At 37.0% G+C, this 26,129-nt stretch overlaps 1 protein-coding gene across 1 annotated transcript; it reads left to right on the forward strand.

Annotated features, from left to right (window-relative positions):
- The first annotated feature begins 581 nt into the window (after positions 1-581).
- Positions 582-25,312, forward strand: LOC129000941 (Golgi apparatus protein 1-like). Its single transcript, XM_054428035.1, has 17 exons — positions 582-1,078; positions 3,298-3,618; positions 4,036-4,281; positions 5,121-5,301; positions 6,399-6,619; positions 7,631-7,752; positions 8,266-8,530; positions 11,010-11,185; positions 12,286-12,403; positions 13,166-13,378; positions 13,855-14,055; positions 17,290-17,475; positions 17,799-17,999; positions 19,149-19,268; positions 19,637-19,862; positions 21,403-21,509; positions 23,474-25,312. The coding sequence occupies exons 1-17, from the start codon at positions 818-820 to the stop codon at positions 23,636-23,638; spliced, it is 3,330 nt and encodes a 1,109-aa protein (XP_054284010.1). The 5' UTR covers positions 582-817; the 3' UTR covers positions 23,639-25,312.
- Positions 25,313-26,129: the final 817 nt, after the last annotated feature.

Genomic DNA, 26,129 nt, shown 5'->3' on the forward strand with positions numbered 1-26,129 from the left:
ACAATTTCAGAATTGCAATTATTAGTCAGGAGGCTGTGTGTGGAAAGGCAGAGAACTGGGAATTGTTAACAGATAACCACCCCCACTCTATTTTGCTCAATGTAGTATTCTTGCTTCGCTCGTTGCAAGCAGTCTGCAGTCAACTGCATTTAACACCTAGTAATGGGTGAAATTGTTGCTTATAAAGACAAAAATTGCCAAAATTTGGCTTTTATTGATTTTAAAAATCAGCTACTCGTTTGTTGTTTACAACCACTTGAAAACATAAACATAAAAAATCTATGGCCACACACAACAAACTTTCGTATGAAACAAGTGATGACTCCTGCCCGTAAGCGTGCCCTAAGTCAAGTCATGAATTCCCAAAGAGTTACATGGAAAGTAACTCGCATAAATGTAAAGAAACATTTTAATTATTTCAAATGTTTTATATAGTGCATCTTCTCTATAACCATGTTTATAATTGAGAATTTTGTTTTTACTACTCTTACTACAAACTTGTAGGTTTGTGTGGTTGGTGAACCTGCTAATGTAAATACTTAGCTAACCTCAAAAATATGTTTAGTGAAAGAAAAGAAACATTCCGGCTGTGTTAAATTATTCTGGATTTCATTTTATTTTTTGAACCTTGATTGAAATGATTTAGCAGTTTATTAAACCGCAACAGATTTTTGGTCGTTAGATTATTGAGTTTAGCACAGGACATATTTGTGGCAAAAATTGACTGTGTTTTCATTTTGTAGACTATTGTTTTGGTAATGTTTTTATTTGTTGAACTTCTCTGTGAGTAAGATTTTCATCGAAGGTAGTGCCTAAGATGTCTTATTATCACTTTTACTCAGTACTTTGTTTATTATCTATTGTTCTTGTGACTGTCACAAGTAGTTATACGAACTTGTCTCCTGTATTTTGGATTCCATCAGGCCAATCGCACAATAGGGTTGTAAGATCTCCTTACACTACACACAGCACTTTGTTGTCAAATATTAAATGTAAGGACGATTTAAGAAGATTATGTCCCAATTTAAACAGTAACAATGACGACTTGACTGTCCTGGAATGCATTCAAACAGCTAAGGTAAGATTTAATTATTCTTTGTTCTTGTAACTTAGCCTACAACTTAGGGCTAATGTAACTTAGACACCCTAGAGCAAAGGGGAGAATTGATTTTGTTCTGCAGAGAAGCTACGATCTATTATCTCATGCAATATTAGTTTGGTATATATATAGGTATATATTTATCGTAAGTTATTAGATATTGTTATCACGGAACTTAATCTCAAGTATATTATAGCCTAAGTTATTGGATATGAACACTAAGCCATAGTGTCTTTTACACTAAGTTATTCTGCGGCAGCTAGTTTGGGTTTAGTTTAGTTAAAGATAACAGGCCTAACAAACAGGGTAATACATGTACCTATAAAAACAAAAGTTGATACGTTGTGTAGTTATATAAATAGAGAAATTTACAAAGACGACTAGTTGTATTTAAGTTTAAAGCCCTCTTTTTTCATGAGTTTATAATAAGGTAAAGTTTTGTGAATTATATTTTGTATGTCATTATGAAACTAAACTGATCATAAAATATTCCAGAGCGCTCTGTAGTACAGACTTTTTTTTTTAAAGTTGAAGAGAAGAGACTCATAACAATAACAGATAATCAATATTACATCCTGAAATATTTTAATTTATAAGATAGGCAGTTTGTGGTGGTGTATTATGAATTACCCCTACAAAGAAAACAGGGACGCTTGTGGTCTAAGAAGTGGCTTTTGGACAGAAATAAGCTCAGTCACATGTTGTTAATGTCTGAACTTGCATTCAGTTACCTAGAAGACTTTAAAAAACTGTTTGCGAATGAATCATGAATCAGGGACTTTTGAAAGAGCTTCTTGGGCTTGTTTCACAGCGGTACAAAAGGAAGATACAGGGATGAGACGATAAATTTGTACCAAAGAGGGTCTTGTTGCTACACTACAGCTTCTAGCGAGTCGTAGAAGCTATGAAAACTTAAATAAACACAATAAACCACAGATAAACAATACTTTGCACACAAAATACTACTAGATACAGCTACCACTCCAGGCTGACTGAGGGTATGTCTGTTTAACCACTTGGCATCGCCCATACACAACCCAACATGTTGGATGCTCATTTCGAGTTAGCCTGTTCTGTCAAGCCGAGCATCGAACCCAACATATCCCTTGAGCACGTGGGATCGGCGCCCACACACAGTCGACCTTGTTGGCCCAGTGTGTTGGAATCGAGCAGCTCGGCCAACATGTTTGACCTGTATGGGTAGCTTTTAGCCCATTGAACAATTCAGCACCATAAGTTAGTATGGTATCATACTTTATGGTATGATATCAACTATGCTATCAACGTCATGGTATCAACTATGCTTGTTTCCGAGGAGTGGTATGGAAGTAGGCTTCCTAATAATTATTAACAATTGCATAAAGACAATTATTAACTATTAGTTATTAACAATTGTTTGGTGTTTTAATAGACCTATAACAAATTCATTACAATATAAGAGAGGCCTAAAAAATAAAATCTCAGTCAAGGTGAAGATTACTAACTTTATTGACTGTTCCAAACTCCTTAGAAACAGTCCAACCATAGATACTAGAACAGTATTTCTATAGACAAATAGAAAAAATATAGTCCGATAGCAGTGCTGCGGTTAGCATATGCTCTGGCGTCCACCGCTAGGATTGCCGTGTAGTTACGGCGCACACTGCTGCAGCGTCTGCTGGTAGCATACAGCAAGTAGCAGACAACGGCAGGGAATTGAACACCGAGCACGCTCTAGCGGCACTTCGCGGAACCTTCCTTTGTTAGTCTATATTTATACTACAGTATTTGTCCATGGTCCAACCAGTAATCTTGCAAAAAATTCAAATTGTGATTCAATTAATCACTTTCTGAATTAGGCTATAACTTTTTATGACTTATGTAGGCCTAGGTATATATCTTAATATCATACATAAGTACGTTACTCTCCAATTTAGGTACAAAAAGACCGACATTAGTTATTATAATAATGCCAGGCATATGTAAAAAGGATGCTGCACTAATATCTTATTACATGGTATATTGGTAGGCCTATACCTACTTAATTTCTTTCTCGGAATCTGACCTTTTTTTGTTTACTGTAACATAATGCGCAAAATGTGTAGGTACTGTACCAGTAGTTTATTTATTTATTTATTGATGTTGTAAGTTATAGCATGAGTTATACCTATGCAATATGTTCTTTTTTATAGAATAAATCAATTTGCTGCAATTTTCAGGGTGATGCAATAGCAACGATAAGTAAAGACTGTCATCACGAACTTTGGACAGTGACAAATAATCTTATGAACAATGACCAACTCAAGATTATTATCACACCAGCATGTCAAAGTGATTGGAAAAGTGAATGGGATAAAGGCAATCTTTTGATAAATGTACTCGATAATGTCAATAATATAAAGAGCCCAGAATGCCGTATTTTACTACAAAGAATTGGACTTGTGGCATTCAGCGACTTCAGAATAATTGGTCACTTTACAAACAGCTGTGAAGAAGATATACAGAGGTTTCAATGCGGAAGAATAGGACTAGACAAAATGGTGAGTATTATTCCAGTTAGCCTGAGTAGCTATGGTTTATGCAACAGAAGACCGTAAAAATTTTTATTAATTAATTTTAGTTTTAATAAATACGAACCAGACTACCTCACTGAGAAAGTCTATGTCATGCCAATTTTTTTTATATTTAACCTAAGATTCAGCTGATATCATCCAAATTCGATCCTTTGGTCATCTAAGTGTTTGCTTTTGTTGGTGTGTTTTGTTGCTTGTTTTTTGTTACCTAATATATTATTTTTTTATTTGTGTCATATTAAATATTACTGAATAAACATAATTAACATTGTAATGGACTAATTCCTAATACAAATCTAGTCTAGTAGGCCTATTTTGCGTACAAAATTTTTATCTCTAAAATTTGTATCTAAAATATTTTTAAAACATTCCTCTTTCTTTCAGATGTTATCCCAAGGATTGACCCTGATGTGTCTTCAGCAGCATTTAGAAGATGGTTTGGCTGCAGAGTGCAAAACGCAAGTTCTGCACTTGTCACAAGTTCAGGCGGACAATATAAAATTTGATCGTCAGCTTTATTTAGCATGCAATGTGGAACTTAACAAGTTCTGCCCCACAGTAAGAATTGGTCTAGGTGAAGCGTACGAGTGCCTGATGCAACATAAGTTCGACACACTTATATCCCAACCGGTAAGTCTTAGAGCTCACAAGCTTCAAATGTTATCTATAGGCTACTTGGTAATTGGTACATGTAAAATATTATTCTCCGGTTTCATTGATAATTTACATGTTGACTTATATTTTGTGTATGCTATATGTATCTTGATGTAAGCATAGTAACTACCATAAAAGTTCTTCTATCTTGATGAAATATTTTGCAGCCTATCAAACTTGTAAATGTATCAAGATTTTGTAAAAATATTTCAAAAACAAACCATTTAGAATTTATCTATTTGATTAAATCCCTATTTTTTATAAGATACAAATAATGCTAAACATCTAAATAATTACCCTCATCTAAATAATTACCCACATTATGTTTTCCCGGATGTCCTATAGGGGTTTTAGTTTTACCTTGGTAAAAATTTTCTGTTTCTTGTTACAGCAATCACAAGTAGTCGCTGGTGACTGTAATTTTACTGGGTCTGCATCTATGTACAAGCCTTAACCTTATACATTTTCATGTAGGCTACTTTGAAAATGTTGGAATAGGTAACAATTTAACAAAGCAACTGTACATTTTTCTAAAGGGTTGCTGCAAAGGGATTTTTGTATTTAGATTATTCAAGTTTTGTTTTTACCCAAAGTTGAGAACACTTTCGAGCAGAACCACCAGTCAGTGCTATGATCTTGTTTGCCTTATTTCCTGACTCAATCACCATGTTTCTTTGCTATCACAATTTGTAACTTAAAACTTGTGTTTGAAAGAAGGAATCGGTTGGACAAATAAAATTAAATATTATTTCTAAAAATGACCAATATTTAAAAAATTAAAAACTTAGCTTACCGTACCTATACACTTTTTTCAGTGTCAAGACCAATTGTTGAGGCACCAGAAGATTATTGTACAAGACTTCTCAGTCAGTAAAGGTTTGGCTCGAGCTTGCAAGGAGGACATAAGGAACTACCGTTGTCGCCGCCTTGTCTCGGATGATAAAGGCGTCCGTCTTGCCCAGATTCTCCTGTGTTTGGAAAACGCTATTAAGAATGGTAGTGATATTCATTCATTTGTGCGAGACCATTTGCCATACATGTTCCTCAAGCAGATTTTGTTGCTTGCTTTTTCACCTTGCACGTTATGTTTGTAGCCTACTAAACTAAAATACTTAATTTTGATGTTTAAAAAGTTAGGTTGTGGTACATAATATGTAGCCTAGTACGATAACTTGCCAATAAAAACCTCAATGCACGTTATCAACGGGCGGGGTCCACTCGGCCACTAAAATTCAATAGCCTACACAACTGTAATGCCCAAGCTGACAATCAAACAGTAGTTCACTCAATAAAATAATAATGCAGTGTGAAGTGACTATATCTTCTATACTTATAAAAGTCAAATACCATTCACTGATCACTGTATCTAAAAAACTACTAACCATAAAAACTCAGGAATTAGTATAGAGATTCTAATAAGGCTCTAGGTGTGCAATAAGAAGCGATTTCAAGAAATTCTATCAGGGAATTTGTCAGGGTTCTGCCCCAGTGGCCTCTTAAAGTTCCCATGAAAAGATTTGTTTACATTTGAACTGATAAATAATTTTTAAATTTTATACTAAGGGAACAGCTGGTTGTATTTATTTGATTGAAATGAAAATATTTGCATTATTTTGTGGCTTGAAAATTTGTGTTTTTACCGCATAACACTTATGGCAATTCATTGTCAAAGGAATTAAAAAAATTGAGATTATGTACACTTGATGATGTTTTTAAGATATTTTTCTCAGCATATTCAGCAACTAAATAACAGTAGGCCTATATTATTTAATGTGTTCAGAATATAATGTCAAAGGATTATTCACAATCGAGTTTCGGCTAATATTTTAAGGGATTGCGTCTGCCTTCTTCTATCACAACTTTATGATTATTTATAATAGGTAGGTGTTCAAGAGATGAGATGAGAAGTGCTTGATAAGTTCAATCACTTCCATCCCTAGACTAACAAAAATGGCAAAATCATACAATTTCAGATGAGTATGTTGCTTTACAATCCCAGTTCACGGTTTTGGCGAGTTATGGATCAATCACCAACTTGTCATTATTAAAAAATATTTACCAAAAACTCTTTAAAACCTTCACAACATTTTCAGGATCCAAGGTGGCCTGGGACTGCCACAAAGAGATGGTGGAGCACCGTCGCATGTTACTTGAAGACTTCCGTCTCTCCCCGGAGATTGTGTCTCACTGCTCCAACGACATCGCGGAGTACTGTAACGGTCTGGAGGCTGGAGGTCGCACCATTCACTGTCTCATGGACCACTCACGACCCAAGCGACGCAAGGAGCGAGTCTCTCCGCCGTGCCTTAGAGCGGTACTATTAATTTATGAGATGGATTTAACCTGTGATCTTTTGTGCAGTGTTTTTGTTTTAGAAGTTTTCAGATGACACCCATGTCATCATTAGTGGGTTAGTGGCTCAAAAGTAGCACAGCAGACGACAAATTTGTAGCAGCTATGTCACTGATTAGTGTCGCGGTGAAGCCACTCAAATTTATCAAGACAGAGCATTATTGTGCAGTATTGGCCCACCCCTGATATTGCTTGATATGCTCTATGTATTGTGTATATATATGTCTCAGGCCCGTGTATACTAGCAAATGCAGGGTAATTTTTTTCAAAAAAATTTAACCCTGTTTGTACTTAAAAATATATACATATATATCTACACAATTAATATAACGGTTGGATTTTAACAACTACTCTAGGAGTATGTATAAGTCAAACAATTGGAATACAATCAATCATTGGATACAATGAAAAAAGATAATAGTATTTAGATAAAATAGACAATAGACACTTTATTTACATATTCGTAGAGAGAATAGAACATGTGTCAACTTATTTAATTCTTTTATCTGCAAACTTGTATAAAAAACAATTGTTGACAATTTTCAGCAAAATTTTGGTGTAGCCAACCTGAGCCTCCTAGCCATTTTATCGACAAATAATCAAAAGTATATTTATTGTTGTTATATCTTTGTTTTAGTTTTATAGTGTGTACACATGAGACATTATAAAAGATGTTTTAGAGGAAAACGGTCCAAGGTTTGGTCTTACAAGACCTACGGAAGTTCTAATAAATAAAGCATCATCAGTTGTCAATATCATTATCCCTATGGTAAATGACAACCAGGTCCATAATTGCTCCTTCACCGATTGATGGTTATCAAAGCTATGCATTTTCATAACAACATGAATCCTTGACCTAATTTAAATTCATACATCTTGTTCTAGTTAATTTATAATTTTACTGTTGCATTATTGAACTTACTTTATAATTAAGGCTTGGTTATTTTAGTTAAAAGTAGAACATTTTTTGCAGCTGGAAGATCTGGTTGAAAAAACAGATATTGGTGAAGATTGGAGAGTGGATCCATACTTGAAGGAAGCTTGCAAACCTGTTGTTGACAAAACATGTCAGGATGTTAGAGGAGGAGATGCAAGGTAAATGAAGTTACTTTGAATAATCAACTATTGATGGAGGTTAAGTATGTACAAAGAATAAGTACCTAGGCTTAACAAATTTTGTTAGAATAGCACGCTTACTTAAACTGGGAATGAGTTCACTTTGGCACGTTTACAAAAATGCACAAACTTCGCACTATACAAAAACATTGCAATATTTCACTGCAGCCAACAGTATTTTCAACCAAGGAAAATGTTTCTTCCTTAGTTGAAAATGCTTACAGTGATATATTTTGATTTTGTGTATATTTAAATTTTTTTTAGTTTCTCGTGCTGAAGTGGACTTTTATCTATTAAGGGAACTATTAATATAAGGGGTCTTCTAGAGATTGAGTTATTTTTACAGGCACCATAGCTGATAGCTGAACGAGACGAGATTCAAACCTTCAATCTATCTCTTGGTCAAACAGAAAATAGAAGACAATTTGGACATTGTTCAGACTGTTGACTGTTGACTGTTGACACAGTCAAAACCTATTATTTTGTCTGTAGAGTCATCAACTGTCTGATGGAGAAGCTGGGCAGTCCGGTGATGACAGAGGACTGTGAAGAAGCTTTGCTGCAGATCCAATACTTTGTGTCACGTGACTACAGGCTAGACCCCCAGCTGTTCAGAGCGTGTCATGCAGAGGCTGTGAAGCTGTGTCACGCACGTCGCGCCTGGCACAGCGAGACCTCCATGAACCCTGACTCAGGTCCTCTAGTGCTGCCTTGTCTATTCAGATACATCTACTACAGTGAGGATAAACATTATACGGTATGATACATTGTAGGTAATATTTAATGAAAACATAGTGATTTTGTAACAAGTGTTCCCAAACGTTACTGTATTTCCAATTCAAGTGTACTGTACTACAAACACATTGTCATTGTACTGGCATAAAACAAAGCTTCTACACTGCTGCTCAGTTTTTGCACAGCAGTTTTTTGTCAAAATAAAACACCATTTAATTTTGTATTTTTTTATGTCCTAGCTTTTAACATAAACTTTAGGCCAACTAGTTGAAGGAAATAAAAGTCTTATTTTTTAAATAAAATTCAAGTTTATAATGCTGATTCCTGAATTCCCCAGTCAGGTATGCGTTAACCATGTGTCCAAATTTAAATATTGAAAAGAAGCATTGGAACTCCTAAAGGCTTAGCCAATGTAGGCCTACTGTATAACTATTGAAGCTACTAAGTTTTATATTTAAGGTAGTTTGTGATGGTAAGGTAGTCCTGTAGCCTGTCGATTTCCTGTCTGAACAAAGCACTTGGCTGGTCTGAGACACGTTTTAATCTATTCTATTTCTGTTAAAATTGCATTTTTGGCCGGATCTTGACGCTCTGCTACCAATATGTGATGATGTGGAGTAGTATGAGTGTAAATGAAGATACCTGGGCCCTATATATCTTCCTCTAACCACTGCCAAATCACGCACATTTCCTGTCGTAACCCAACTCTATTGCAAGGAATTAATCTAACTCGTCAAAGTGCACAATATTACCTTAGCTGCCTATCACAGCCAGCTTTTATGTTCATAATGTATCTATTGTAATATAGTGAACAGAGAAATATATATATATGGACTTATTCTAATTCGTGAAAAAGGTAACTAGACTTAGCAAATTGAATTCTAAATTTGTGATATTGATTGCCAGACCACGACCATTTGAGAACTTAATAAATTACATAATTTAATTACTATTTACCCTAACCTACACCCTTCCCCAACCCCTACGAAGCTATCTAGACATATTCTTATTTAGGTACTTATCCGGACTAAGACGTGCTGTTGGCGGAGACGGAGACACTACACTACTACAACTCTAGTAGATCGCCGCGCGCGCTTGCCGTATCGACTGCGCGCGCATCGTCGTCACGTGACTTGCGCTATTGTAGGGATTCGCTACAAGTTCAAGGCTGCTCTCCTCTCAGGGCTCTAAATAACATCATTAGAGGGTTATGTGGAAATTACGTTTAAAAATTCTCAACAAGTTTGCCAAGAAATCCAGACTACCGGATTATCAAGTCCACTTAGTTACTTTATTTCCATATGAAGTATGTGTATAGGCCTACTTATTGCCATGGTCATTTGTACTCAATTCAGTACTTGGTCCTAAAACACAGTGCTTCCATCTGTCTCTGTCTTCAGCATCTTCTTAAATTCCCAAAAGACTCATGTCTTGCTGGACCTGATCTCGCCAACTAGTTCTTGGTCTTCAACTGGGTCTTCTTCCTTCCATCGTTCCCTTTAGGCCGTCGACACACGGGAAGACTGTTTTCCAACTGAAATCGGCAACCAGTTGGACAAACTAGTCGCCTTCGTCCCGACCAATGTAGTTAGGTGGGACAGTGCACACGGTGCGACTGCGATGCGACCAGTTGAGGACCAGTCGGCGATCAGTCGTTAAGCAACCGGACCTGCCGGTTGCTAGGTGATTTCAGTCGCCTGATTTGAACAACTTTTCGCATATTTGTATTGCGCTTTTCAAGGATCAGATATACCAACTGCGATAACTCTTCGTAAGCACTTTTTGACATCCTGTGTACATAGACTGAAATTTTGCGTCTGTTTCTTGTAATGCAGCAGCAGCTACAAAGAGCCTACATTAAATATTTGTTTTAACATAAGGATGTACCCAACACTTTCTACTCTACGCTTTCTTGATTGTTTATAAAACACTAAGGCTTCTTCATCACTATTACTCATTTCAAACACCATACACAGTACACAGTATCGAACAAAATTAGAACTCATTCACTGTCTCAACTCAATTATAGTCGCGCCCGTGTGCGGATTTAACCAACGCAACTGCAACCGTAATCGCGTCACAAAACAGTTGGTTCAACTTTAGTTGGGTTTCAGTCTTCCCGTGTGTCGACCGCCTTAGAATGTTTTTAGGTTTGATTCTTCTTATCTTCTTAGTACATGTCTAGTCCATCTAAGTCTTCTGCTTCTTATCTCTCCTATAATGTCCGGTTTTTTATACAACTTAATTAATTCCTGGTTAACCTTATTCTTCATTCACTGTTGTCTTTTGTTGGACCAAATATTTGTCTTTTTTCAGTTTCCAGGTTTCTGAGTGTAGATTTGTTTTTTACTCAGTTTTGGTAATTCAAAGCTTGTGATAATCCAACACCCTCTTGGTCCAGTAAGTGTTGGATAACTAGTATCTCTTCCTCCTCTATGCCACTAAAATATCATCTTAGGAACTTACCAGTGTAGTTGTAAAGCTTATCGTTATGTTTCCAGTTGTCGACCAAGTGCAGTGACGAGGTGCGCCGCGTGATGAGACAACGCGCGATGAGTGTGGAGCTACAGCCTGAGGTGGAGTATGAGTGTCTCAATGATCTCGCACGCTACTGTATACATGAGCAGGAGCCTGCTAAGGGGGAGGAGATGTTGTGTCTGCAGGACCACATGGAGAGGTAGCATCTTGTCATACATTACACACCAAGATTAGTTAGTAATTACAGTTAACTTTATGTCACAGTCAAATCTAGTTTTATGTTTATTGACCTAGGCTAACCATTCATCTACAGTTGTAAATTAAAATTTTTTTAAAGCAAGACTGATAATCAGGAAACGTAGCATAAACATAAAGCTCCTAACATTGAAATATTTTTATTTAGCCTATTGTTTTTGTAATATTTTTAATATGTTCTTGTTTTCTTAGGTAAACTTTAAGCAGGGTGTAAGCTTTTGAAAATCTGTTACTTGGTGTCCTGTCTGTTAACAAAATCATAAATACGACTTTTGTGGAAGCCCTGAATTACATATTTATATGAAAAATTTAAGGATATAAATATTTTAATTACATGTAATTGAAGCATTTACATATTTCATTTAATTATTTAATTTTAATTTAATTTAATTAATTTCATGGTTTGGATGTAACCAACAATCTTACTAACCTATTTACCAATTAGGATGTCTCAGAAAAAAATGAATTACCCGAAGTCCTGGAATTTTGAAAGGAATGATAATTTAACACGTTGACTGCGGCCTACTGCTATAGTAGTAACGCGGCACTGGCACTGCTCGCGTCCTACTGCTACAGTAGTAGTGTGCTCGCCTGCCAAACATTGTGTCAGTATGAGCCCAGCACTCGGCCGAGAACATTATGATTGTTGCCAGGCTGTAGCTTAAAATGCGAGCTTTATTTTGATGTAGGTTGGTACTAAACATTCCCCTTAAAATTCCATCTGTCAATGATTTTGTCCCGTTTTTGGGAATTTTCTCTATTCGAGCCATATTACAAAGACTGGTTATTGATCCAGGCAGTGCTGCTCCCTTTTGGTGTTTCAGTGAATTACGTCCACATTCAGGGTAACGCAGAACAATCATCACTGCTCTTTTGTGATTCGTCTTACTGAGATATTTCAATGCCAATAGCGATCGCTGATTCAGTAGCGCACCGGGGGCTCCGCCCGCAGTTTAGGGAGCTCCATAGTGAAGGTTTTCAGCAGTCAACGTGTTAACCCCCTAATTACCACACTTACTAAACCAACTCTTTATTATGTTTCAGTTTGGAAGAGAACTGCAAAAAAGTGATTCACAATTTTACAGAAATACAATCTGAGAACTTGGAGCTGAATCCTCTGATTATGACTCACTGTAGAGCCATCATGAGTCATCATTGTGAGGTGAGTGTGCTGAGATTCATAAGGCTTTATGGGGTTTAAAAGGAGAGGATATATCCAACGTACTTGTATAAGAAACTGAGGCCGAGATGGTGTTACTAACACGATTGTGGTCTTCAGAGTTAAATGTGTTCCAAAAGTCCACAATAGTGTTATTTATTAAACACTTATTACCATGAAAAACTTAATTATTGTATTATGTGTTACTTATGTCTTTAATTGGACTAGAATAATAGGATTTTATTAAAATAAAATATTTGTTAGTTGAACCCATACTAAAAATCTCACATAATTTAATTCTTGTGCTAGAAAACTAATAGCTATTTTCATGACTTCAAGCTTTTGTTACTATCATTATCAATTAATTGATAGCACAAAGACAAATGCCATCTAGGTCCAGGTTTCATCATTGCTCAGAAACATACCTTCAACTATCAGACTTGAAACATATACTAACCTATAGTAATACCAGAAACAAAAGAACCCTGGGCCGTTTTGACCCGCGCAGGTTTGAATGGTACACACACCTACCTGCTTGAACCACGTGATCTTTTCGTTTCTGCACAGGTTGTTTTGTTCTTGGGATGTCTATAACTTTACCTTTCAACTTTCCGAGCTTAACACCCTTAAACATGAGGCTGATTGTAGTAATTATTACTTACCATTGTTAATATTCCTAGACATATTTGCATATTAATGCTTAAGATAAATTGTCAAAACTGAAAACATAAAACAAAACCTTACACAACTACCTGACCATGGCAGGCGGAGCTACAATCGGCCAACGCTGGTGATATGATGGAGTGCCTGATAGAGCACAAGAACGAGCCTGACGTACGCAGCAACTACAAGTGTCGCTCTTCCATCGAACACCATCAGCTGATCTCCCTGAGTGACTACCACTTCACTGTCAAGTTCAAGGAGGCTTGTCGCATCCACGTCGCACGTTACTGTCCGTCTGCTCGGACTAAGGCTAAGGTGCGCTGCGAAGAATATGTATTAAGTTTATTTTAGTATCATATTTTTCAGTCAGGTTTTTTAGTTAGGCTTGTGGTATCAGTTTTAAATCGCAGGTAGCTATTGTTCAATTTGTGTTGATTAAAAAAAAAATAATCTTGGACTATTTTTACTCTGGGTCAGGTCAAAATACCTTCAGGTTTCAGGCCAAAATTTGGGTTGCTTTAGAAAGAATTGCTTTTTTTAAATACTAATTGTTTTACAGTTCTACAATCAGTTTATAAACATCTGTAATAGCGGAAACCTCAGAAACCTCAGAAATCTTCTGCAGTTGCAAGAAAATCGTGAGCATAAAGTAATAACACTTGAATCACTCTATTATAATTTAATCTTGACAGTTAACAACATCATACAATACTATACAATGAAAGAATATGTAGGGTAGTATAAATTATATTTTAAAATATTGTTCCATTAGCAGCTATCTCGTTGTGTAGGTGGTGGAGTGCCTCAGTGAGATAGTGCGTAACGACACCATCTCAGACTCACGCCACAGAGTACCTCGGGACTGTAGACAACAGCTGAAGACACAACTATTGCAGCAGAGAGAGAACATTGACCTGGACCCCAAACTGAGGGAGATGTGTGGCAGTGACATAGAGAAGCTCTGTGGACATGTTAAACATGAGAACGCTCAGGTGAGTCACCAAACTGAGGGAGATGTGTGGCAGTGACATAGAGAAGCTCTGTGGACATGTCAAACATGAGAACGCTCAGGTGAGTCACCAAACTGAGGGAGATGTGTGGCAGTGACATAGAGAAGCTCTGTGGACATGTCAAACATGAGAACGCTCAGGTGAGTCACCAAACTGAGGGAGATGTGTGGCAGTGACATAGAGAAGCTCTGTGGACATGTCTAACATGAGAACGCTCAGTCGAGTCACCAAACTGAGGGAGATGTGAGCAGTGACATAGAGTGGCTCTGTGGACATGTCAAACATGAGAACGCTCAGGTGAATCACCAAACTGAGGGAGATGTGTGGCAGTGACATAGAGTGGCTCTGTGGACATGTCAAACATGAGAACGCTCAGGTGAGTCACCAAACTGAGGGAGATGTGTGGCAGTGACATAGAGAAGCTCTGTGGACATGTCAAACATGAGAACGCTCAGGTGAGTCACCAAACTGAGGGAGATGTGTGGCAGTGACATAGAGAAGCTCTGTGGACATGTCTAACATGAGAACGCTCAGTCGAGTCACCAAACTGAGGGAGATGTGAGCAGTGACATAGAGTGGCTCTGTGGACATGTCAAACATGAGAACGCTCAGGTGAATCACCAAACTGAGGGAGATGTGAGCAGTGACATAGAGTGGCTCTGTGGACATGTCAAACATGAGAACGCTCAGGTGAATCACCAAACTGAGGGAGATGTGTGGCAGTGACATAGAGTGGCTCTGTGGACATGTCAAACATGAGAACGCTCAGGTGAGTCACCAAACTGAGGGAGATGTGAGCAGTGACATAGAGTGGCTCTGTGGACATGTCAAACATGAGAACGCTCAGGTGATTCACCAAACTGAGGGAGATGTGTGGCAGTGACATAGAGAAGCTCTGTGGACATGTCAAACATGAGAACGCTCAGGTGAGTCACCAAACTGAGGGAGATGTGTGGCAGTGACATAGAGTGGCTCTGTGGACATGTCAAACATGAGAACGCTCAGGTGAGTCACCAAACTGAGGGAGATGTGTGGCAGTGACATAGAGTGGCTCTGTAAACATGTCAAACATGAGAACGCTCAGGTGAGTCACCAAACTGAGGGAGATGTGAGCAGTGACATAGAGTGGCTCTGTGGACATGTCAAACATGAGAACGCTCAGGTGAGTCACCAAACTGAGGGAGATGTGTGGCAGTGACATAGAGAAGCTCTGTGGACATGTCAAACATGAGAACGCTCAGGTGAGTCACCAAACTGAGGGAGATGTGTGGCAGTGACATAGAGTGGCTCTGTGGACATGTCAAACATGAGAACGCTCAGGTGAGTCACCAAACTGAGGGAGATGTGTGGCAGTGACATAGAGTGGCTCTGTGGACATGTCAAACATGAGAACGCTCAGGTGAGTCACCAAACTGAGGGAGATGTGTGGCAGAGACATAGAAAAGCTCTGTGGACATGTCAAACATGAGAACGCTCAGGTGAGTCACCAAACTGAGGGAGATGTGTGGCAGTGACATAGAGAAGCTCTGTGGACATGTCAAACATGAGAACGCTCAGGTGAGTCACCAAACTGAGGGAGATGTGTGGCAGTGACATAGAGAAGCTGTGTGGACATGTCAAACATGAGAACGCTCAGGTGAGTCACCAAACTGAGGGAGATGTGTGGCAGTGACATAGAGAAGCTCTGTGGACATGTCAAACATGAGAACGCTCAGGTGAGTCACCAAACTGAGGGAGATGTGTGGCAGTGACATAGAGAAGCTCTGTGGACATGTCAAACATGAGAACGCTCAGGTGAGTCACCAAACTGAGGAAGATGTGTGGCAGTGACATAGAGTGGCTCTGTGGACATGTCAAACATGAGAACGCTCAGGTGAGTCACCAAACTGAGGGAGATGTGAGCAGTGACATAGAGTGGCTCTGTGGACATGTCAAACATGAGAACGCTCAGGTGAATCACCAAACTGAGGGAGATGTGTGGCAGTGACATAGAGAAGCTGTGTGGACATGTCGAACATGAGAACGCTCAGGTGAGTCACCAAACTGTGGGAGATGTGAGCAGTGACATAGAGTGGCTCTGTGGACATGTCAAACATGAGAACGCTCAGGTGAATCACCAAACTGAGGGAGATGTGTGGCAGTGACATAGAGAAGCTGTGTGGACATGTCAAACATGAGAACGCCCAGGTGAGTCACCAAAATGAGGGAGATGTGTGGCAGTGACATAGAGAAGCTCTGTGGACATGTCAAACATGAGAACGCTCAGGTGAGTCACCAAACTGAGGGAGATGTGTGGCAGGACATAGAGAAGCTCTGTGGACATGTCAAACATGAGAACGCCCAGGTGAGTCACCAAACTGAGGGAGATGTGTGGCAGTGACATAGAGAAGCTCTGTGGACATGTCAAACATGAGAACGCCCAGGTGAGTCACCAAACTGAGGGAGATGTGTGGCAGTAACATAGAGAAGCTCTGTGGACATGTCAAACATGAGAACGCCCAGGTGAGTCACCAAACTGAGGGAGATGTGTGGCAGTAACATAGAGAAGCTCTGTGGACATGTCAAACATGAGAACGCTCAGGTGAGTCACCAAACTGAGGGAGATGTGTGGCAGTGACATAGAGAAGCTGTGTGGACATGTCAAACATGAGAACGCTCAGGTGAGTCACCAAACTGAGGGAGATGTGTGGCAGTGACATAGAGAAGCTCTGTGGACATGTCAGACATGAGAACGCTCAGGTGAGTCACCAAACTGAGGGAGATGTGTGGCAGTGACATAGAGAAGCTGTGTGGACATGTCAAACATGAGAACGCTCAGGTGAGTCACCAAACTGAGGGAGATGTGTGGCAGTGACATAGAGAAGCTCTGTGGACATGTCAAACATGAGAACGCTCAGGTGAGTCACCAAACTGAGGGAGATGTGTGGCAGTGACATAGAGAAGCTCTGTAGACATGTCAAACATGAGAACGCTCAGGTGAGTCACTAAACTGAGGGAGATGTGTGGCAGTGACATAGAGAAGCTCCATAGACATGTCAAACATGAGAACGCTCAGGTGAGTCACCAAACTGAGGGAGATGTGTGGCAGTGATAAATTTTGTAACAAACATTTGTTTTTGCATCAAAATTTTGTTATTACAAAGCTACACTTTATTTATACCGATCATACGTTATACTGATCATCCACTCTGAATAAGGTTTATTAACTTTTTTTAGGTTTTGGAATGCTTGGAGGAAAAGAAGAAGAACTTGAGTGCCAGTTGTCATAGGCGCATATTCAACATTGAGTTGCAAGATTTCACGGACAGCTCCACTGACTATACTCTACTGACGTCCTGCAAGCCGATGATGAGACTTTACTGCCAGCAATATGACAAGTCACAGGCCCTCTCTTGTCTCAAGGTGGGCTTTTGTTAAAAACAAAACAAAAAGGTTTTGTTTGAAAAAAGTTTGTTAGGTTAGGTTGAGGTTAACATCTGGGGTATTTAAATTGACAGTCCAATCAGTATCATTTGTGGAAAACCCCTAACACTTCACCACCATTAGCGTATACAAGAGTATACAAGATTGCTGTTATCTTCATAAATTATTAATCTTGATTGATTATTCATTTGTTAATAATTATTTTTACTAATTAATCCTCAAGTTGAGGCATTTCCTCAGCTACCTGCATTCAGAACTTACACTACCTAGATAATTACTTTGAATATTTTGAATGTCCTCAGAAACACAAAGACGAAGGAGGGTTTGACAGCAAGTGCCGGCTGGTGGTGATGAGACGGATGATAGAGCAGTCAACAGACTACAGGTTCAATCCCCTGCTGGCCGTTGGTTGCCGCATGGACATAGACAAGTTCTGTCACGCTGTAGTGGATCATCAACCTAGGGACCAGGAACTTCAGGGAAAAGTCATCAAGTGTCTCAAGGTAGAGTGTCTGATAGCAAAGTAAAGAATTGGCTATGTTATATAATATGGGCTTGTTGTAAATTGAGAAACAGTGGGTCTGTTAGCTCAAGTGAATTAAATATTTATCTACAGGTTGTTTTCAAAGTGTTTGTTTCATTCCATAAGCAGACTCAACAATTAATAAAAAACCAAATAAAAATGCAGTAGAACTACAACCGCCCAAATCAATTGGGACCTTTAGATTTTTACTGAAATTTGGGATATTTCATAGAAAATGCTTGATTGAGTCCATGAAATACATAGTAAATATGTGTATGCGGTTTGAGCTTAGCCTAAAATCTCGACTGATCGAGGACCAAGAAAAAATGTAGAAGAGAAGATTTCATGATTGAAAAATCACACGATAGCTGTGTTTGCAAACGACAATGATAAAGTTTCGGTATCCGCAGGAGAAGATTTTCATTTACACATGACTGTGGGAAATGTTCATGATCTTTCTGCATTCACGGCTTCTGCCTTCTATGACAACGATTGTGTGTTATTTTGCACAGCTTATTACTGTAGTTTTAGGTTTTAAAATGCTTTGTAAGTGATTCAAATAGTTGGCGATTCGGTTGTTGGAGTTTGGGTAATTGGAGCACAACGGTAATTAAAAACTTTGGACATCTAGGAATTATGTGAACTCAGCCTTATCATCATGTGTCTGTCAAGATCAGTAACTGGACGACTAGAGTTGTTATTCTGTCGCTCGTTCTGATGCTAGCTAGGTAGTAAAGTGAATCCTTCATCCTGCTCTCGGGAGTTTGGAAATTTCATGTGCTAAAGATATTTTTAAAAAGGTAGGAAACGTTTGCAAATGTGTATAAGTAAATACAATATGCTTAGTTTGTTACAACGTAGCTTGCCATATTATGCTTTTCATTTAGATTGATTTTCCTTTGACCAAATTATAAAATTGTATCAATTTAATCAAAATTTCCAGCTAAGTTCTGACCAGGGAATCTTTACAAAGATCGTTTTAATCTGTTATCATTTTTACTTATGATAATTATAATTATATGAAGAAATTACACCCGCTTTTTTTTATGTAAAGGTATTCAAGCTAGAGATACATTTGAAACTTAACTGTGCAGTTATTACTATTTAATTTTTATTTTTATTTGTTCAGGCAAAGTTCAGAGAAGGTAAGCTGCGCAACGAGTGTGAGGCTCAGATGGCCAATGTCCTACGTGAGGCTGCACTTGACTACAAACTGAACCCATTGTTGAAAACTCTTTGTCAAGACGAGGTACTGTTATTTTAGTTCATCAATTATGCAATCAGTATCATGTAAATAGTGCTTTTAAGTTATCATTTAGAAAAAAAAAACTGCTGGACATCTGACCTACACAAATTTTGAAATTTACTTTACTAAATGTGTTCAATTATGTTCTGAATCCAGAAATTATAATTATTTTTCTTATAAAAGTCTGGGTCGTCTATTAGCATAGCACTTATCGGCTATAAGTCTGTTGACTGGCAGTTTTAAGAGTTTTAAATAAAAAAACATGTATATATATTTATAGCCTCGCACAACAATGCTTAGAAAATTCAATTTCAAACTCTTGATCAACAAATGAGTCAATCAATATCCTAATGTATGACCATTGACTGCAGATCAACAAGCTGTGTTATGACAAGGACGATGGAAAGGGAGGCACAGAAGAGTGTCTGAAGGTAGCACTACTTAGAGGCCACATCAGCAGTAGGGCCTGCAAACTGGAAGTGGCTGGCCTCATAGAGGAGGCCAAGGCGGACATACACGTAGACCCTCTGTTGCACAAGGCCTGCAGTCTCGATCTCAACAAGTTCTGCTTCGACGTGGAACAAGGCGCAGGCAGACGTTAGTAACTTGTGTTTGGTAGATTGACTTTAGATACTGAAGTTTATAATCTATATGGACTATCTGTAGCCTATTTATTATTCAAAAGGAACATAGTTCATGAGCCACTCACAGAATGTGCTACAGTCGCAAATTATATTTTCTTGCTTGGTTTTACTTTCTCCCCCTATACATAGTATATGGAGAAAGTATTGTTTTCGTCAAAATTTTCGAGTTTGAGTTTTGAGTGGATATATCCGTTTTGGGGCCCCCTGACAACCCAAAAAAGTGGTTTTCGAAGTGATGTCTGTGTGTGTGGATGTGGACAGAGCTACAGACCAGATTTGTAGTCCGATTTTGATAAAATTTTGTTTGTAAGTACTAATCCATGGTGTCACCAGGCTTTTATTTAATTTTTTCAAAATTTTGATTTTTAATGGTGATTTTCTCATAAAAACCCATAAAATCACAGAAAAATCGCATTCTCTCAAAAATGGCCTGAACGACTTTAATCAAAATTGAGTATGTTATAGTTCTTTGAATACTAAACAAAATGGTACAAATCCCATTACCGTAAAAATTGTGGTTCAAAAGCTATTCTCCCATAAAAAATCAGAAAATAAAAAAAAACTTGTGTTGATTAAAGTTAATGTGCTTTGGGCCTTATAATTCTAAACCAAATAGTGAAACCCCCCACTGCTGAAACAAGTAAGTTACGGTTCAAAAGTGTTTGCAACTTTGATGATTTTCCCTTTAAAATATCATAGTTAGGCCTACTCCTACCGCTTAAACCCATGCTAAAGGTTGTTGACAAGCTAGTGAAAATGTATGTGTCGGATTGCTGAAACCGTTTATTGATTTTAGTGCTGAGATGGTTGATTTGACATAAAAAATATGCTATAGCTTACACTAGTTATCCTATTAATTTGGATTCTTTAAAAAAAATGGCATATTTCTACATGGCATTTCTGTCAGTGGCTCAATTAACTACTTCCATTTTTATCAAAAATTGGTGACAACTTTAACATGGGGTGGAATGTCTAGTTCTACCAATAGTCAAAGATACATATGCAGTAACTAATTAACTATAAACACAATTAGAATGTGACTAATTTGAGTTGCAACACAAATAATCCATTCATCCTGTCAAAATCTAATAAAAAAGTTAAATACCTGTAGTACTGTCAGTGAGCCTGGATTTAGGTCAGCAACCCAGGTTTTGAACCTAAAGATTCATTTTCAATCTGATACCATAGTTAAAACACATTCCAAACACACACATCCTCTTTATAACTGGGAAGAGTCGTTAAACACACGAAACACGAACACGAAAACACTAGTCATCAAACAAAATGTCAATATCTGACTGAACTGTTCACCATAATTTTACGTTGGCCTCTGCAACCAATCTTTTAACGCCTCAGACACTATTCACACTTTTTATTGCCTTGATTCCATACTATCAGACCCTTAAATTTCCATTCCTGAGAAGTTACAAAATAGAACTTGTAATATTTGAACTATTCAAAAATATTATAAAATGTCTTCTTTTCTTTTTCAGAAATCCAGTGTCTACTGAATGTTATGGCCCAGCACAAATATTTGCAGTCAGAGTGTGAAAAAATGTTACATCAAAGAATGGAAATGTTCAAGAATGCTGATGCCCAGGTATTATACTTTATAATAAATTTTGAAATTGTGGCATGGATCAGTTGTAATGTAATGTAAGCTGTGTATGTAGCGTGGTTCATACAATTGTTTATAATATGACAACAATCAAAGAAAGAAACACACTTTCAATCATGTAAAATACTTCAATTGGTTCTATGTTTGTACTCACAACTCCCGACAAATAACCTGTTAGTAAGTGGGCCTAGTAGTTGCATCTAATCAGAACCTAGGTTGAAACGTTGTTTCTCCTTGTTAAGATAATATTTAAATACAAAAAAAATTTCATTTTGTGTTTTGCCTTCCAGATTACTTCTCAATAATATTACAATAATAATATCAATAGTATTACAGTAACATTACAAAAACAATATCTAAGTTAGGATGATTTCACTTCAAGAAAATGTAATAATGCAGCCTATGTTATAGAGTTTAAAGTGTTGTTTTGTCAAGATTATTTCTATTTGCCACTTGCCCTGGTTTAGAACTGAACCCTCAAAACGCAAGCAAATTTCAATTTGCATCTTAGTCACACTAGTTTACCCTCAATGTCCTAGGATGTTCTCATAAAAAGTAATAATAATAGTCCTTTCATTATACAGTCCAACCTTGATATCACGAACCTCAGTATAACTTATTCCTTGATTTAATATAGCGATTTTTTTAACCCTTCATGGTGATTCATGGGTTACGTGGTGCGAGCGCCGTGTGGGCCGAGCGCCGGGTGGGGCGAGCGCCGCGCGGGCTACCCGCTATGTTGTGACAGTTTAGACAGCAATAATCAACTGTACTGTACACTTATAATCGTCAAATTATCCATGTTTTTGATAATTGTATCCGTATATGCGAGATTTTGAAACCTTTTATTAACTTAGTGTTTTAGAGCGTTCTTATACCTAATCATAATAGCATAAAAGTTTGCTATTAACCTAACCTAACCTAACCAAACCAAACCAAACCTAACTCAAACCAAACCTAACATAACAGCTGGCTCTCTGAACTTGGACATGTGCCGCGGGGGACCCGAAGTGACCACCGCGAGGAGTGGGACAAGCCCTACCACAGAGGCATGTATTAACCTCGTCACTTCATTGAGCAGACCCTTACAGGATTTATGGCTTCGGCGCTCGCACTACTAAATTAGCCACGGCGCTCGCCCCACCCGGCACTCGCAACACGACACCGATTCATGGGTGTTAATGATTTTAAACCACAATCGGTGACACACAGAGTTTTTTTTCTGGGTGTTGAAACATTAGGCAAATAATGTTTTTTATACATATTAATTAATTCAAAAACAAATAAATCCATGTATAATCAATAAAATTTTAACATGAAATCAAGAAAAACTCTTACTTTACATGTTTATAAAAATATATAGCTAACAAAACCAACACAACAGCACCAATGGTGACTCACGGAGCCCGGCTCCATGCTACGAGACTCTTTAGGCTTCAAATGATTAATAGGGGTTTTGTGGGGGAGGTGTGAGATGAAAAAAATTTATAATTGGTTCATAGAAAGATGCTTGTGAGATATTTGTCTATAAAAAACAAATGCGCCCTGAGGAAAACTCAGTCTTATACAGTTATACAGTCTTGATTTGCAGCATAGCAAGCTAAGGCTTTTAGATATAGCTTTTTTATTGTGTATATGTTGTATAGTTGAGTTTTTATATTTATTTATTTTAACAAATGTCATTTTTGTTGAAAATGTCTTTCATTTGGTATACAGTCACTTTTAACTCCGACCAATGGTTATCGAGATGTAGCTAAAAACAAAAAAAGTGCCTTGTTTTCACTAATAGCCGCTAGAGCTCAACTCATATTTATGGGGACTTGGCATAATCTTCCCTAGGTACCTAGAAATAAGTGTGCAAAGATTCAAAACTTTCGGATCTTTCTGGAGGTTAAACTTTTTTTTGACTGGACTATTAAGATTTCTCACGTAAGGTTTGCTTCCAGATTGGTGCTCAGCCTCAAAACGTTGGTGATTTGATTGTGCAAGTGTCAAATTCACCATCGAGACGCTACTTTATCCTAGTGACGCTCACTTTTGTGGGGATGGTCTTCATCATAGGAATGTTCTTTGGAAGAGTTACAAGAAGAACAATAATGAAGAACAAGTGATGTCCTAAAATGTCCACCATGTCTGTTTCTTGGAATGGTGACCATGTCCTAAAAATATGACCAAATTCTGTAATTTATTTTGCAGATTTTAGGTAAAGTTTTATTTTAATGTACATAGTTATCTTATTAGTTCAGGAGATGTACTCATAGAGGTCTAACAGATGGTTTATTGTATAGAAATGATTATATATATATGTTAGCTTTTGAACAGAATCAAACTAATTATTAAGATTAAGGTATACTATGGCGTTTAAACTTGTGTATTTTATTGTAGCTTTTTCATTATATTTACTATACATATTGATTAACTGTTAGTGTAGATTTGGTATTAATGACATATTGAATTTATTTGTATCATTCATGACTAATGACTATTATTGCACAACTTTTTTATAAAACCAAAAAAAATATGTACCTGAATTGACCATGCTTGTTGCTGCCATAATTTTGCTCTGATGTAGGCAGTTCTTTAGCCAAGTATAATATAAGGACGAGATTGAGATGCACCGTAGCATCGTTACTGACATGACAAGCTTTTCATTTTTCAAGAACGTTGATGAGTTAGTAAACTAATGTGACTGACACTATGTTGAATATTTAAATGCAACAACGAATGAAGAATTAGTACGAGAAAAGTTTTATGATCGATTTATCTGCTGATTTTCTATCCAAGATTAATTTTGTCCCAATAGGTGAAGACAGCATTGAATCTTGAAAATAAATTTATAGTCCTATTAATAAAGTTGGCACATATAGATAGGATAGGTTATAATCTTAAGTATCAACAAGTGAATGTTTTTTTCCAGTTGTAAATTGTAACCACTGATAAAAACAATATTGTTGAATATAGCAACCTTTTTACAATCTTACACGGCAGCTTTGTGGCGCCTAGCAGAAAGATTAAATAGAGGAATAGGATGTGAACACAAACGCCTAGTCTTAAGGGTTTTTGTTAAATTTTCCATTCGTGAAAGCCTGCTATCCTTTCAAAAATCCTTGAAAGATCGATTAATAGGCCTATAGATGTATTGATCAATATTTATCTTCTTATATTTAACATACCCAGTAATGAGTCACACTATTGAAAAATGTATAAATAATAAGCATTTTAACATGAGAATACTCTTAGTGGCAAGTTGAATTTTGTCCTCTTTTGAATCTAGAACTGGAATAACTTGGTCGCTATGTGCAACTCTATTCTTGTTTCAATATCTAGTATATAGCTATTAATAATAATGATTAAAAATATAGAGATCCTAAACAAGATTCATTTTTTAACTGGGTTTTTTTATTTTCTAATAACCATTTTTTTTTACAAAATTTGAGTCGTAACAATCAATCCACTGCCCTATATTGTGCAAACTGATGGAAAATCATTATAATTTCTATGATTTGACCCTATATGGTTTATTATGTAGGAAATTAGTGTAATTCAATTTATGCCTCCTTTGTATTTATATAGCCTACTTGTTTAATATATTATGTTTTACATTCAACAACATTGATGTTGTCTTTGAGAATTTATGTATTCCTGCTATATTTGTAAATAAAATGTTAAAAATATAGTACTATTTTTATAATTTATGTATACAAGTGATATTACATGTAAGTAAGGCTATAACTATAATCGTTGCTATGTGTATTATATAGATAAGCAATAAACTAACTGCACAGTAAATTTGAATATTTTGTTGTTATTGTTACCTTTAGAAACCAAGAAAAGCTTTATAATAACTGATTTTGATTAAGTGAAATTTACATGATGTTTTGTGAACAGTTTACCTGTTTTTGTTTCTTTGAAATGACTGAATTTTAAATTTGTATAAATAAATCATACTATATAAATTATGGAATTTCTTTTCATATCTGAATGTTATTAACTTATATATTCTCAATATCTGCACTCCTTGATAAGGTTAATTGTAGTTATTCTTCAATCAATCAATAAGTGAATAATTTCAAGGCTTATCAGACATTGAACTTCCTTCAAAACATTTTTCATATTTTATTACAGGACATGAAGTGCCCACTCTTATGTTATGGCAAAGTAAGAATGAGCTCTTTACTCTCATCAGCAAACTCAAGTCTAACCTATGGCAAAAAGTCAAAATAAAATCAAAATATAGTTTTACTTTAAAGTTACATGAAAATTGATAATAAAGAGAGAGGGATACAGGTCCACGACGTAGGGGGTGGTGAAGGAAGTAGTAAAGGTGGGCAGTATTGAGTGTGGGAATGGATTAATGTATCTGCAATGCTAAAATGCTATAGAAAGAGACTGTAGACTGTAGGTTAAAATTATTATAAAGCACGAATCGTTACATATTTCGATACGTATTCAATCGTTTACAATAGAAATTTACAACTGAGATGACAACAGCTGAGTTTTACTCCATAGAGGCTAAAAACAAATTTTATTCCCTAAAGAGTAAAAATGCTACTTTAGACCCGCAACGCATGCACCAATGACGACTGTTTTTACTGCAGTATG

Source organism: Macrosteles quadrilineatus, unplaced genomic scaffold (assembly GCF_028750875.1).
Source record: "Macrosteles quadrilineatus isolate MER2022 unplaced genomic scaffold, UCM_ALF_1.0 Scaffold_8__2_contigs__length_117827958, whole genome shotgun sequence".
In the NCBI taxonomy this organism is placed as follows: Eukaryota; Metazoa; Arthropoda; class Insecta; order Hemiptera; family Cicadellidae; genus Macrosteles; species Macrosteles quadrilineatus.